At 45.5% G+C, this 16,451-nt stretch overlaps 1 protein-coding gene across 4 annotated transcripts in view; it reads right to left on the bottom strand.

Annotated features, from left to right (window-relative positions):
• BANP (BTG3 associated nuclear protein) overlaps positions 1–16,451 on the bottom strand; it is a 77,058-nt gene that overhangs the window by 35,302 nt on the left and 25,305 nt on the right. For all 4 annotated transcript variants that reach the window (XM_004377749.2, XM_004377752.2, XM_023732560.1 and 1 more), the window contains 2 exons: positions 9,762–10,001; positions 6,793–6,960 (listed from right to left, as the gene is read on the bottom strand). In XM_004377749.2, the coding sequence (XP_004377806.1) occupies positions 6,793–6,960; positions 9,762–10,001 (408 nt within the window). The remainder of the gene's footprint in view (positions 1–6,792; positions 6,961–9,761; positions 10,002–16,451) is intronic.

Below are 16,451 nucleotides of genomic sequence, written 5' to 3'. Positions count from 1 at the left end.
GGAAGATTAGAGGAATCTAAAGAATTGAGCAACTCTGCTACAACAAAATTCCTTCTCCCTGGTCTACTTATTTAAAAATGAGTTCCCTCAGGATGTATCTAGAAAAATGAAAAATAGGAATGAAATTTATATTACAGATTTATTTATGGATAATCAAACTAACTGAAGGCGGGAAACAACTCCATCCATCTCATTTAGAGAGGCATTTCCAATAAAATTTAACTTTCTACTTGGAATCAAAATGAGATGCATTTGTTTCTGATGTTGTTGTTAGCCGCTGTCAAATTGATTCTGACTCATGGTGACCCCATGTGTGCAGGGTAGAACTGTTCCATAGGGGGTAAAACATTTAGAACATTAAGGGCTCAGTAATTTACAAAAAATTTTCAATGTTTGTGTGTGTGTGTGTGTATATAATTTTGTTGCAGAGAAATACGATGGATTGATCAATAAAGGAACTTTCAGGCATAAAAATATATTATATTAGGATAAAATTCTGTGAGAGAAGAATGTTAACATGAGTTGAAAGACAAAACGGAATGATGTAAAATTTCTGACTATTAAAGGAAAGTTTTTCGTGTATCTTTTTTAATAGCTAATGCTGGGCAGCAAACTGCCATGGTATATAGACACCACTGAATGCATTTTAAAAAGTAGCATAACAATATTAAAATGCTAACACTCACAGTATGCCGGAAATGACATCCTTTTCAATTACTTCAAACTACACTGCAAAATTTCACATGTCAACTTTTAAAAATGTCAACTTAAAAATATGCAAAGAAGAACACGCTTTTTCAAAATTCTTTAAGGGGGCCCATGGACAAACATTTAAAATCTACTCCACTCGTCAATAAGAAATACATAACTGAACAGATTCCCAAATAATTTCTATTACCCTATTAATAAAAAATCAACTGCATTTGAGTTCCCAAATAATTCAAAAACATGACCAACAAGAATAACACTCCCTGGGGTTCTAAAAAATTATAGAAGATATGATTTGTGGGTATGCTATAAATGGCTTTCAAATCTAAGATTCAAATTATCAAAATTAACATTAAATCAACAGCTACCTACAACTATACAACATGAAGACCAATGTAAACCCACGTATTATAATTTCTACTGATAAGACAGTCCAGTGTAAACAATGGCATTGGTTACTTGTTCTAATCAAGAATAGTTTAAGAGCCATGGCAAGGGCTCAGAGATGAGGATGCTCCCACTGATGTGGGTCAAGGGGGGAGCGCTGAGAAAGTTCCAGATGGCTCAACCACATCACCCACTGTAAGAAAACTAAACAAAGGACCAGCATTCGTCCCCCAGCTGGCCTGACTCCCCATCAGCGTCCAGAGGACTCGCACTTCAGGAAGCAAAGCTAGCTGCACAAACATATTTGCAGGCAGTACATTTTCAAGAGCTGGTTCTCTGTAACTCTAAAATATCTGGCACTATGTAGGGACCCAAGGAGCCCTGGTGGCGCAAACAGCTAAGTGCTCAGCTACTAACTGAAAGGTTGGTTATTCGAACCTACCCAGCGGCTCCGTAGGAGAAAGACCTGGAGATCTGCTCCTGTAAAGATTTCAGCCTAGGAAACCCTATAGGGCAGTTCTACTCTGTCACATGGGCTCCCTAGGAGTCAAAAACGACTCGTGGACGCACAACAACAACAACAACATGTATGCATCCACCTAAGGTTTTCAACTCACCAATGAGGCCAGTTGGAAGAGGAAGTTTCCATTCACACTCTTTCAGTTGTATTTTAAACGGTAAAACCCAGCCGTCTTAAACTCAAGCACATATAAAAGTTTATACAGTGTTGCCCAAGAACCAAGGGCAATACAGACACTGGAATAAATTAATTTTTTTAATCCCTTGAAACTATGATTTTGCGATTTATATCCAATTTGGCAGTATTAATTCAGCTTTAAATAGGCTAGCCCTCACTCAAAATCTTAATTATAGTATTTGAAAAATCCCTTTTTATGTCCACCGATAATTTAAAAGTTTAAGTAAAACAATCCCAGCTGGGACTACTACCAATTCCAAATTAACAAAATCCTGGCTTAATTACACTTTGCTGGATTATTTCTTTCACCAAAATAGCCTTAAGTATCAGATTTGCTTTTTTAGGCTAAGACTAGAAGCAAAAAGAACAAGGACAAAAATTCCAGAAGTCTCCAACTAACCACCTACTTTGCTTTACCTACTTTTAGCCAAGTATGTAGTAAATTAAAACAGAGAACATTAAATCAACTGAAGTTTACAAAGCATGTACTTAATTTTTTTTTTTTTTTTAAATAAAGTGTTCTATGTTTCTCTTAAATCCCATTCAATTCCAGCACTTGCAAAAAGAGAAGTGCCCTGGGCTGGCAAGCTTTTGGCTTCTCACCAAATCCACAGGGAAGAAGCACTTGTCCTGGTTTACTATAGTAGTATCAAATGGTTATAATAGCGCAGAAACCCATTCTTACTCCTTACTCCTTTCTTGGCAAATAAACACCTCAAGGCCAAAGGAATATGATTATGCTAATCTCCCTCACATGGTTTTAAAAAAGCAACCCTTTGAACTCCAAGATGTTCCTGAGCTGTGCTAGTGTTTATTCACTCCTACTCCAGACAATGGCGTGCAGGACACCTAGGTCAAGGGCAGTGAAAGTTTCATCTGGTTCAAAAACATTCACCTTCAGAGAGCTGGGGAACAGCTGGCTAAACAGAAGAACTGCGGACTCCCTGCCACTGGGCCCCGACATGGCCTTAGGGGGGAAGGATGACTGTCCTAGGGGCCAGGATGTTGCTGGATGCTGTCTGCAAAAGCCACCTTGGCATTAGCCATCTTATTAGATTTACTCCTTCTCCATCTTTTAGATCTTGATGATGTAGTCCAACGTATCTAGTAATTGTCATCTTGTATACTGAAAGCTTCTTGCTCACCGAAGTCTCTAGCAAGTAATTTAACTTGGATTTTCATTCTTTATTTGATGAAAGAAGCCACTAACCTTACCAAATGAGAACTACACAGGAAGTGTGTCTGAAATCAATAGAAGGCACACTCTGGCAACAACTCCCCTCATTTCTCATCTCTAGGAGTTCTATATCTTCTCTTTCTCTCCTCACTATGTTCCTTTTTCCCTTGAAGTCCCTGAATATAGTTTTAATAAATGTTTTTATGCCCCATCTTGTTAATGACTGAGTCTCTATACTAGGTCTCTTTCTATTGACTGTTTTTTCTTCTGATTATGGGTCACATTTTCCTGTTCCTTGGCATGTCTAGTAATTTTGATTGGGCATTGGACATTGTGAATTTTACTTGGTTGGGTGTTTAGACTTTGTTTCCTTTAAGAAGTGTTAAGTTAGTTGTGGTTCAGTTTGATCCTTCTGAGGCTTGTTTATAAGCTTTGCTAGTGCACGTCTAGGGGTGCAATCTGTGTGACCCACAATAGTGGCCACCTCTCATCTTTAAGAATTCCCTTTACTCTATGAATAGTTTAGTTCCACTAGGAAGGCATGGCCTCTGGTGCCTCTACTGAAAGCCTTGACCAGTGAGGATTCTCTACTCTGGCTGGTGGAAACCTACAAGGATTGTCCACTCTGGCTGGTGGGAACCTGCATACCTCCTGGCCCCATAAGCTTAAGAACCATTTGGCTCACAGGTGCCCAGTCACTCTTTGCCCAGCTTCATGGAATTTCACTCCAGGCATGCCTGTGTCAGAATTCAGTAAAAACTCAAAGGGACCCCTGTGCAGATTCAGGAGCTCATTTTTATGTAACTCCCTCCTCTTCAGAATTCTATTATGCAACTCTCAGCTGCCTCAGCCTCCCCGGACTCTCATCTGTCTCCTCAACTCAGTGAGCCAGCTGTGCTCTGCCTGGAATGCCCCTCGCTGCTCCATGCTTCCAGGGAGAAATCCAGGAGGATAGCAGGGGTCGGCTCATGTGTTTTCTCTTCTCTCCAGTCCTATGCTGCCTATTGGCCAAAGTCTGAAAACAGTTGTCTCACACGTTTTGTCCAGATTTCTACGACAAGAGAATTAAATCTGGTGCCTTTTACTGCATTATGGCTGAAAGCAGAATTCTCCTACCCCTAATTTTAAACAGCATTTTTTTAAACTATAAAAGTAACACAGTGTCTATCGTAAGTAATTTGGAAACTACAGGAAAACACAAAGAGAAAAACTAAAACTGTACTCCCACTACCTAGAGATAACCGTTGTTAAAATTATTACGTATAGGTTTGCAATCACCTTCCACACATAGCTGTATTTTTAATAAAAATGGGATCATACTATAAGGATCATTTTCATGTCTGCTCCCTCTCAGTTAATAATATTTAAGAACATATCCCAACTCAGGAATTACACTTCTGTAACATATATAGGGTCACTATCAGTCAGAATTGACTTGATGGCAATGGGTTTAACATCATTTTAATAGCCACAGACTACAATATTGTATTGCACCAAATGCATTTAACCCAGACCCCATGATTGCCACCTCTTAAGACATAGTTCCTGATTGTAATAGAGAGGTCTAGATTCCTCATTAAGAGATTCTTCAATACATGCCATTCAAAAAAGGTACAACTTGTGTGGCCCATAATAGCTGGCCACCTCCCACCTTCAAAAATATTTGGCAACAGTTAAGACTAAGTATCTGATAACTACCACAACAACTGGGAGAAAAACACTTTCTGAAGTTGGATTCAGAAAGAATAAAACCCTGAGAGAACTCCAGGTGATCAGGTTTGTAACTTGCAGTATTTTCAGAAGGAGGTGTTCCAACTGACAAAGGCTCCACTCACGACAGAGTGGACCTGGCCCGCTCTGCCCTTGATCCTGAGCCCAACCTCCAATCCCTGCTAAAGTTCCAGGAGCTACTGCCAAGGGAGATACTGCAGGGAATAAGAAAACAACTGAAATATTTTAAATTAGAGCTTTTAGAAAAGGCAAACAGAAGCGGGGGGAGCCTATGAAAATGAGTACACAGTTGTAACCCCTGAGGAGAAGCAACCCTGAGAGCAGACAGAGCCTGGAAGATGACAGGCACTTTCATCCAAACTGCCTTCCTCTAACCTCCCAAAACTTCCCCACAGCTTTTATTTTACTGTATGAAATTCTACCAATTACAGAGTCATCTGAGTTGAACACAAGCCCTCCCTTTACAATTTAACAATCTCTGCAAAGATTTAGAAGCTGCAGAATAGCATCACAACCATCATCAAAATCATGACTGCTATTTGCCTCCAAAAACAACTGTATTAGAGAAATTATAGCTTTAACATTTATGACCACTTTCTTAGCATATGTCCTTTACTATTTTTCACTAAAACTTTTAAGATATTTTTTGTATGTTTTGAGGACAGATGAAAATGTTCTACCATACATTAAAAAACAAAAAAAGATTAGAAGAGATTACAAAATTCTTTCAATTCCACAATTAAAAATAAGTCATGATAATAATTTAAACAATTAATTTTTTTTTTTAATTTAAGGCCTTTGGAAATAATACTAGCAAAGAATTTTTTTTTCCTATATAGAAGAATATTTTTGCCACCATCAAAGACACAGTGGTTATGTTAACATACAACCAGAAAGAAAGCAAGCACAGATGGAAATCTGCTTTCTCTTCTTTGAGATGATGTTCAAAATCCTCTTTTAATAGATCATATGTAGAAGCCCCATAACCACCCATTCTTAAAGGGGACTAAACGTTTACCAGGAATACTCCTACACTAACACTTTCCAATTTATTAATATTCTAACCTACACTGAATCATATAGTTGCCAAACAGGATCTGTTACAAAGAGAAAGGCCACATTTTGTCAAAGAAAGTGAGTGCATCTCCATACTAACTGGACCAGTGCACGTATTGTTACTGCACAGGTACAGGCAATGCTCAACGTGCACTACATACGAGGCGTTTCTAGAACAACCGCAGGCAGCAGGGGCCAGGGCTCAAAGGACGGATCCACAGAGTGACTCCCAAGTACATTACTTATTTGTCTCCTGGAAAGTAAAGTTCATTTTAACTTTCAAGGACTCTGTTTGTTTGAAATCACTATGAAAGACCAATCATCACTTGCTTAAATATTCTGAAGCCTCTTGGTGAAGAGGAACACTAAAGCCTATGGTCATTACTAGCAGGGAAAAAAAATCACTCCAACGATGCCTAAATGGCGTCTGCTTAAAAAAGGAAGTCTAGGGGAGCAGCTTTCCGTCATCTTGCAAGAAAGTTCAACTGAGCCCTACGCTAAAAAATAAAGAGTACAAGTTAGTCTTTACCTTGTCCCTTCATCTGTAGTCACTATGCAAGGAAAACAAACAAACAAAAATAGCTAGCAGTATGCTCAGAAGCTAAATAACAGGCACAGGGCACAGGAAGCTGGTAAACGTACAGCATCACCCCAGTCATGGACCTGACCAAACTCCTGCCTTTGGTTCAGAACCTAACATGAGCTCTGTGTGAAGACCCCAGTCTTAATTCCCTCCTCTCTAGGAAACCTCCAGGGAGATCCACAAGTTCTCCAACTGGGAGTAGGACTGATGAGCCCCGAGTGGGCCTAGGCTGAGGTTCCCAACCTCACAGCAGGGAGGGGCCAGGTGCATGTAGTCACATCCAGCCCCTCCCCCCCACCCCCCCAAGAAGAAGGCTCTGCCCACTTGCCTCCTGAGCAGTCGTCGGAGGCCCGCTGGGCACTCGAACCCTGCTCAGGCCATTCCGCTGTGAGCACGACAACGCCAACTACCCTGAAGGCTGCAGGAGAGAGAGGCTTAGACGCCAGAGGGTACCTGAAGTGCTGTAGGATGACGAGGATGGGGTTCTCCGGGAGAAGCTCTTGACGGCCAGGCTCTGGCCTCGCTGCTTCCGCCGCCAGGCTGTCCGGCACTTGGAGTCGATGCTCTGTTTGATTCGATACCAGTCAGATTCCGTGATTCCAAATTTATAGAAGAGGTGACCTGAAAGAACACACCCCATACGAACACACTGTGAGGTGTGTGGAACACACTGTGAGGTAAAGGCTGCCTTCTCATGTGGCAGCAACCTCAACACAAAAGGGTGATCGCTGTTGAGATCCTCACCTACAGCATGCAGTTCTCCTCCACTCTTCTTTGAAAATAATCCAGAAAATCAAATTTATAAGAGAATATAGTCAGCTAGTCAATAAATCATCTTCCAAGATCAGATACAATATTTACTCAAGTATAATCACAAACGCTTTGTTGAGTCAGTGACTGTTAGAATGGACCCTGAGATCTCTTCCTATGGTTCTTGAACGTGTTGTGTTGCTGGCTTATGTGATTTTACTTGCACTTCCATCTCCCTCCTCAGCTAGACCGCTGGGTCCCGAGGGCAGAGGCTGTATCACACATGCCTCACTCCTGAGAGTCCCTCACATACCTACAGTCACCCCACAACTCCCCTTGCTCACAGCAGAGCACCTAATGGGACCCATGTTCATGAGTCACAGGGAGCTCTCAGTAACTGCTGAGTAACACCCAGAAAAACCCTTCTTCAGCAGTGAGGGCACGGGAGGGTGTCATGGATTGAATTGTATCCCCCAAAAATATATGTATCAATTTGGCTATGCCATGATTCCCAGTACTGTGTGATTGTTCACCATTCTGTCATCTGATGTAATATTCCTGCGTGTTGTAAATCCCAAACTCTGCCTGTGGTTAATGAGGCAAGATCGGGTTATGCTGATGAGGATTAGGGTGGGATGTAACACCCCCACTCAGGTCACATCCCTGATCCAATGTAAATGGAGTTCCCCTGGAGTGTGGCCTGCACCACCTTTTATCTCAGAAGAGATAAAAGGAAAGGGAAGCAAGCAGAGAAGGGGTACCTCATACCACCAAGAAAGCAATGCTGGGAGCAGAGCGCGTCCTTTGGACCTGAGGTTCCTGCACTGAGAAGCTCCTTGACCAGAGGAATATTGATAACAAGGACCTTCCTCCAGAGCTGACAGAGAGAGAAAGCCTTCCCCTGGAGCTGACACCCTCAATTTGGACTTCTAGCCTACTAGACTGTGAGAGAATAAACTTCTCTTTGTTAAAGCCATCCACTTGCGGTACTTCTGTTATAGCAGCACTAGATAACTAAGACAGAGGGGCACCAGGGTCAGACATGATTCCGCCACCTCACCAGGCCCACCCCTGACCCCAGGTCACAGTGCCTACTCTCGAACTGAGTGGTTACAGGAAGTTTAACAGTCGAGAATGTGGGAATCATAAGAAAGGGCTCAACCAGCAGGCTGGCCTCCTCTCTAGCTGGCTCATGAAACTTCAGTGATCAACAGGAAAACGATGGATGAAATTCAAAATTTTAATAATAAAAAGATTAAGCTGAGAAACATCCTGTTTTGACTACTAAGAGCACTGCGTTTGGACTATCTACTGAGGGTCAGATTACTGTCCCAAACCCTCCAATCTGTTCCTATTGAGCCCAAAATACTAGAAATAATCAAAACAAAGGAAGTGTTTGTTTTTCAAGTCCCACATTCAATATCAAAAGTTTCCTTTGTTTTAAAAAGATACTTCTTGAATGCTTCTAGGCTCATATGCTTAAAACATCTTTGAATATAATGGCAACAAAAATATCTTTAATCTAGATAAAAATAAATTGGGGTAAGGAAGGGTAGGATTTATAGGATCAGAAAGAACAATAACCTAAGGTAGTTCAGAGGCACTTTTTCATCTTCCTACATAAAAGGAAATTCTTTACTTTGTGATTTTTAGTCACAGAATCATGAACTCAGTAACTATTTACTGAGTGACCGTGACATGCCAGGCATGGCTTTAGGTGCTCGGGACGGCCTCAAGAATGCCTGGCTAGTTACTGACTGTAGTTACAGAGAACCCGCGAACCAGCTATAGTTTCAGGGAAGCCCAAGTGCTGGCTGTAGTTTCAGAGAAGTTCAACCGTGACTACTAGTTCTAAGACAAGATGAGAAATGGCAATCACATCCAGTATCAAAGCATCCTACTGCATGTAGTCTTCAATAAAAAGATAGAAATATTCTAGAAAGCATCCTTCCATATGCACTGCTTCACACTCAAAAATGTCTTCCAAATTCCTCTAGGGATTAATGAGATTATACAAAGCTTTAAAAATTTGCTAGCAACAGAAAAGAATACACACAAGATACACACAGGTACACACATATAAAAATAAGCAAAAAGATTAAAAAAGAAATTAGTCTGTAGCATAAATAGTCTACAAGAACCATGGCCGGCCTCATCTACCCTGTGACCAGAAGAACTTGATGGTGCCCAGCTACCACTACTGACCACTGTCCCGGCAAGCTGTCTGGCAGCCCCACGAAGCCGGAAACAGTCTCCCCTGTTGTTGTTAATGGTCTTTCCCCTCCCAGAACACCCACGATGGTCTCCTTGCTTCCTTGAGAGTGGCCCCAGGATGAGTGAGTCTGGGACCTCAAAGTCCTGGAAGAACCTCTAACCAGCTGGCCAACCTTCCCCAGCACCCTTCCCACCGAGAACATCAGGTAGCCTGAAGTAAGGGCAACACCTGATCCGGGATGCTGCCCTTTCCTGGTTATCAGTACCTGGCAACCTGGTATGCAGCCCTTTCCTAGCTATTAATATCCAGGAATTCAGAATGCCCCTCTTTGCCCAGAGCCCAGTACCAAGGACCCGAATGCTACCCTTTCCAGGTTATCAGTACCTGGGCCCAGTATCCACCCAGCACTTCACTTTTCAGGGAGACAGCCCTCGCCATGCCCACCACCTGTACTTACACCGGATCCCGTAGATGGTGAGGGGGTCGAGCTGCTTCTTCCCGTGCTTGCCCTGGCCTGAGAGGTTGGAGACGGCCTGCACCTCGCGGTGGAAGAGGTAGTCCAGCAGCGTGAGCGCCATCTTCTCAGCGGTGCGGCAGTTGGTGCTGATGTGCAGCATGTCAGAGGGGATGATGGCACAGCGCACCCGCATCTCGGGGTTGTTCTCATCGCCCAGCCAGGTCCCATTGGGGTAGTCCTCTGAAAGACAACAACACCCCCATAGCCGCAGTCAGGGCGTGAGCCGAGGATGCTCATACTTCAGAGCCACCCGAGCGCTCAGCTCACACACTCGAGGAAGATAAGCCATGAGGCCGGCCGGCTGGCCAGCCCCTCCGTAGCTCCCAAAGGTCTGCCAAGAGCCCAGAGCCAGTCCTACTATTGGGGAAGGAAACAAAGGTGGGGGTGCTTAAAGCTGACCAAGAACAGAAAGATGATATCACTCCCCCAAAAGCTGTCCCGACACCTTTTGATCTGTTTCAGAAAGATAAACAGAACATTCTTGATGGCTTCCACAGGAGCTAAACCTGCCTTATTAACGCCGTTAAAGAAAACAAACTGCAGAGCCTTGAGCTCAATTCACATACTTGAAATCTCCTCCAATAGGACACAGTGTGACTACCGTGCAAACTGAGGGGTGCTTTCCACTGCACTCACACGCCCACCCATGGTCGTTTGCACGGTCTGAAAGAGGCGACGGCAAACGAGAGGCTGCTCTTTGAAATGTTAGATTTGCTTGACAGCCCCAGCAGGGCACGAAGCTTTTAAAAAACAAAATGTTGTGTTTGTTCTCAGCTGTGTCCCAGATCTGGGAGGACGTACACACAGCGCTGTCTCAGTCGGCCGGTGTCAGGGACCCCACAGGAGCCCCATGCCTCCTTTGCGCCCTGCAGTGCATTGGAGCCGCCAGCAGAGCCCATGCCTCACCGACTGGCCCTGCCCTGGACAGCTGAGAGTGGGCGTGTGCCCTGCAGGAGAGGACGTGGCACATGTACTCTGTGCTTTCAACTGCTGGACTGCATAGAGGAAGCCATGTGCCAGTTCAACGCATCCTACATGACACAGTCTGAGTTCTCTTCTCCTGCGATGCAAAAGTGACCAGATCGTCATGGACAAACTGCTCAGCCTCTGCAGTGCTCACCGTGAAACCCTTCCTGCTCTGTGAAACCTGCCTGCCTTCCTTCTTCCCTCCCTCAACCTCAGCAGCAGACCTGAGTCTGCATACTGGAAACACCCTCTTTTGTCCCACTGCTCACAGCTCCACCAAGTGTCCTTCCTTGCCACGCCCCCTCCCTTACCCTATAGAACCCATTGCTTGTGATGTTATGATTCCCGAGGTTGCTGACACAGACATAGAAACCCCCAGGCCTGCATCTGGAGGGGGATCTGCGGGAGGTGGGGGGAGGAACATGAGGAGCAGGGCTTCGTGCCCAGTAGGCTCATGCATCATGGGGGACATCATGCCCAGGGGCTGCATGCTCTGCTAGCACTTCTGACCCCAGGAGCCCTTATATTCTAGAACACGACAGGAAATCAGTGCCGATCCCCATGGCTGGCACATGCCCCTACTTCCTGCAGAATTGACTTTTCTTCTGTGCACCCCCACACCTCAGCTGGCTCCCATCTAACTGAAGTTCCAGTGCAAGCTTGGGATGGATGACCATCTCCCACAAGAAGCAGAGATTTGCGACAAGCGGCCCCTGGACTCCCGGAGTAGCAACCAAGGCAAGTCCAGCCTCAGCCTTGCAGACTGCAAATCACCAACCCTGACTCGGGGCTTCCTCAGGGCAGTTTAAAACACAAACGCCAAGGTGGCAGGCACCACTGACACTTACTTTCTTTGCCTCTAGCAAGGCTACAGAGGGAAGCCAGGGGACAGGCCCGAGTCATGGTGACATGTTTGCTCAATGTAGAAGGGAGAAAAGAAAGAGCAGCCAGGCAGCCGTCTGCCTTCCTCCCAAATGGGGAGATAGGCAGAGCTCTGGAAAGGAGGTGGCAGCGGTTAGCTGACGGAGGTCGCCACAACACCTGCAGTGGCATCTGCATGGCCCAGCAGCACTTCCCACTCCCTCTGGGATAGAGGACTGTGGGTTTTTTCCCAACAGTGGTGGCATCATGGTGCTATGCCAGACACAGGCCAGGAGAAGACCTGCCCTCCATGGCTCTCCTACCTCCTAGTGAGGCCTTGGGCAGGTCACTTGGCTTCTCTCAACCACACAGACTCCATCTCTGTATGACAGCATCTCAGGGCGGTTTTAAGAACAGCACAAGTACTGGATGTGGAAGGGCAGAAGGGTCCCCCGTATGTAATCACAAGCCTTGGGAACGCTCAACTCAGCAAGGAGATCCAGCACCTTCCATGCAATCTCCTCTAACCCCAAACTGACCAGGTTAGGGTGCAAGAAGCAGTCATCCCCACCCCCCGTGCAAATACTCCACATAGGGGCTGATCTGGAGGGTGAGGTGGGGTGGTCAGCAGGGAACTAAGGGGCCCACGTCTGCTCAGGCTTTTCCAGGCTTGGGTGGTGAAAGTGTGTCACAACCCAGTGGTCATGGCTTCAATATTCTTTGTGAGATTTCTTTTGAAACGTTCTGATATTTATATTCCAGCTTCCGTGAAAACAGGAGGTTCCTCCAGTGGGCAGCCAGCATGGCATGGCTTTGCCAACAAGCCTGGAGCACAAGGGAAACCCCAACAGCTCATGGAGAGCAGGGAGCTGGCTAAGGACACAGACAAACAGCGGTTACAAAAGGGGAGGCCCTGAAGCAAGGGGCGGGTGCTGGCCTAGAGAGTGACAGGTGGGTCTGCTGCAGATGGGGCTAGGAGCCCCAAGCATGAGAGGACCTGAAGCAAAGGAGGGGGAGGAGGCAGCCATGAGAAGAATCCCAGAGATATTCCAGAAGAGGAGCAGTGCACAGGCCAGGCCAGGAAGGAGCAGGGCGCCCTGGGAATGAAAGGGAGCCAGTGTGCATGGAGTAAAGAGTACAGGGAAGGGCAGGCAAGGGTGGAAGGTCGTGCAGGGGCGAGTGCACGGGAATCCCTAATGATTCCATGCAGAGCAGGGACAAACAGAGGAAGGCCAAGGAGGATGCAGGCGGCTGCTGTGGGCTGTTTAGAAGATGATTGTTACATATCCTGACAGGGTTGGCTGTCCTTACGCTTCCAGAGTTCTCAGGCACTGGAGCTAACTGCAAACATGGCCCAACCTGGTGACCACCAAGCACCTTTGGGCTCAGGCATTTGAGGTCACAAGCTAGCCAGAAGGCAGCAGCAGCACCTCGGGCATCAGAGGGGCAGAGTGCGTGGTTGCCCCTGCGTCCCTGGAATGGTCTCAACACAGCAATCAGGAAAATGCAGGCAGCAGTGGGCTCAGGGCTTTCAGCTTTAATTCTCGAACCTTTCTAAGACAACCTCGTCCCTTCATGAATAACGAGTGGCACTGGCTTCTGCTGAACCAAGTCTTCTCTGTTTAGACAATACTTTAAAGTAATATAAACACTGCACAGAGTTCTTTGTTGTTTTTCAGGCAGGGAGTAAAAGCCACTCAGAGTGTCAATGAGATGTTGCGCCTGGAATGTCAGAAGGACAGCCATCCAGCCAAGACAGTGATGTGAGCATGATGCTGCCACCTCTCCATGAACCTCAGTGACTCAGATGAGGGTGAGAGCAGCACCAGGACTGTTTTTTTTTTTTTTTTTTGAAACCCAGGGCAAGAAAGGGTCGCTCTGTTGTGGAAATTCCCCTTCTCTGTAAGCCACAAAGGTCCCTGAGTGGTACAAATCGTTTGCACCCAACTACTAACCTAAAGGTTGGTGGTTCAAACTCACCCAGTGGCACCACAGGAGAAAAGCCTGGCAATCTGCTTCTCTAAAGATTACAACCAAAAAAAAAAACCCTATGGAGCAGTTCTACTCTGCAACACACAAGGTCGTCATGAGTCAGAATTGACTCGAAGGTAACTGGCTTGGTTTATTTTTATTATTTCCAAGTCACTAGCATCCTCCTTAAGATGTGGTTCACCTCCACCAAACAGAAAAAAATGCTTCCCTCACTAACCCTACCTCGGCTTCCCCAGCACTCTGTAGCTGTGGTCTGTGTGCCCCACAAACCTGGGGGGGGGCCGGCTAGGAATTGGCCACGAGACACCAAGTGTGCCTCAAGCCCTGGGCTGCTCAGAAGTTCACCTGCCTTCCCATCACAGAAGCCACTATAACAGAGTTTACAGCCTGAAATGATTAACTTCTGAAATTGAATTCCCCTGTCTTTAAGAATTTGATTAGAACCAACCTGTAAGCCAATACCCTGCAGTTTGTGAACGCGGTATTACTCTACAACTGACAGTAAGACATGAGTTAAGAAACTCAACTGCATGAGTCCCTTTTCTCCATTTGCTGAGATTCTCGATGCATAAATGCGCATAGCGTAGCTCAAGAAAGGAGTTTGATTCTCAGATCTGCCATTTATAGCTTTTGAAAAACAGAAAAACTTCTTCATGATCCTGAGGTGCAAAACCCTCTCCTTTGATGCTCAGAGGGGTTGTTATTAACACTCAGATAAAAACTGCAAAAGTGCAACAGAAACCCTGTGCAGCTGCACAAACGCACAAACTTCATAATAAGCATCATAAATTGTGAGCATCGCAGTCAATAAAAACTTCCATTCTTAGTGAACTATGTATTCTGGTGAACTTTTAACTAGTCAAGCTACAAAGCACCTCAAAAGCAAGCCCTAACAGGGGCAGGCCCTGGCCTGTTCTTTCTTGAAGAAATCAGGAAGACTAAAGTTCACCCCTGCTCTGTGTTCTGGGCCACACGCGCACCAGTGCTTGTGGCGTTCCTGGCGGTACCGGCAGGGCTCTGAGAGTCCAAACATGGGACAGCCTAGGCAGAGAGCACTAGACAACTTGCCCAGGGTCACAGCCCCATGTGGGCCCATCTGAGCAGGCAAGTTCCCAAACCCATACCTCCTCTCTGAGCACTAAGGCAGGCCTGCCTTCATTAATTCACACAGTAACCCAAGAAACTGGCACTGTGGTCCATCTCACAGGGGAGGGAATGAAGCCTCTGCAGTTTCCATACTTTGATCAAGGTCACAGGGCAAGTGAGGGCGGAGCTGAACATGAGGTCACAGGGCAGGTGAGGGCGGAGCTGAACGTGAGATCACAAGGCAGGTGAGGGTGGAGCTGAACGTGAAGCAATGCTCCCAGCTACTACTACTCCTGCCTGCAGTGAACAGGGCACTTCAGGTGCCTCTTCCAAGAAAGCTGCTGACCCTTAAAGACACGTTGTTTGTCTAAAGTAAAAAGCATCTAGTACACATGCTTCCTGATACAGTTTATTGGGTTATTAAACTTTCTATAGGTCCAAAACTGTCTACCAGGAAAAAAGAAAAGAAGATTAAAAATACCAGCCTGGAATTTGCACAGTCAGATCACAGGGAATTGTTATTAATTTCTTTTTCTTTTTTTTTTTTTTAACTCAATCAGGCAGTGTCTATGAGAAGGAATTAACCAAAAGTTTAATGCAAACTTCCTTGGAAGGCCACATGCCACTCCTGTCTCTTCTGCTTTCCCTCAAGTGCTGACTCCCCAAGAGCAGATTAGAATAACTCAGCATGTGTTACTCTATACTGACTCACACCTCCACCAGGGTCACTGTGGGCATAAGACTCCTAACCTCACCTCCATGAACTGTGGCCACAGGTGTGCAGTCACCAAGAAGGCCAAGCCAGGTGACAGCATTGTGTTGCAACTCTATGACCAAACACAGTGAGGATAATAAACACCATGGAAACAGGGGCAAACCATCCCAGTGGAAGGAGAGGACTGGGTTTCCCTGCTATCACCCATGAGACCTCAAGGGATAGAGCAGCACCCTCCAAGCTCTCCAACCAGCCAGCAGGACTGCCAACGGGCTGCGAAGAGGCCGTTTCTCATCAGAAGGGGCGCTGGCCGAAGCCTGCTCACTCGGGTCTGACCTCCCCTAAACGTGCTGGGCCCTTGCTCATCTTCCTTCTCCACGAGCCAGGCCTCAGCTTGGACTCCACATACTCTCTGCGTCCTGGGCTGCACACCAACACCTCACTCTGACAATTGAAGAAAAACAATGTGGAGCACCAGCCCACATAAATATTTCAGAAACGATTCTGAAAGAACATATTTATTTTACTAGAATGGCTTGGTCCAATTCTGGCATCTGAAACAACAGAAAAATATTAGTAGCTTTATTGAAAAACTACAAATTGGGTTATAAGAAAAATAAACTTCCTTTCTATTCCAATCATTGATATCTTCAATGAAGTTAATTGGCACTTCTGAAAAACCCCATTAAAACAAAAAACCTCCAGCAGTAATCTGAATTTTCTTACCACTGAAACAGCTCAGAATACAAGTATTTGCTTTGAGGTTCTACTTTAAAACCAGAAAAATGAGAGGAGTAGAAAAAACACCAAGATAAAAAGGATGACCAAAGAAGAAACAGCCACCTGGTTCTATGCTTCCTCTTCCATTAGCATGAGAAAAAAATGAAGAAACAACCAATAAAAGCCCAAAACTCCCCCAGGTTGGCACAGCACACATCCCTTCCTGGGCTAGGCTTGGCATGACCACTGACCGCTCTGGTCTAACCCGGGCACCAACCCACTGACCCCAG

The sequence above is a fragment of the Trichechus manatus genome, unplaced genomic scaffold (genome assembly GCF_000243295.1).
Source record: "Trichechus manatus latirostris isolate Lorelei unplaced genomic scaffold, TriManLat1.0 scaffold00053, whole genome shotgun sequence".
In the NCBI taxonomy this organism is placed as follows: Eukaryota; Metazoa; Chordata; class Mammalia; order Sirenia; family Trichechidae; genus Trichechus; species Trichechus manatus.
Note: the sequence above shows the minus strand (reverse complement) of the source record. Positions and strands in the feature narration are given on the sequence as shown.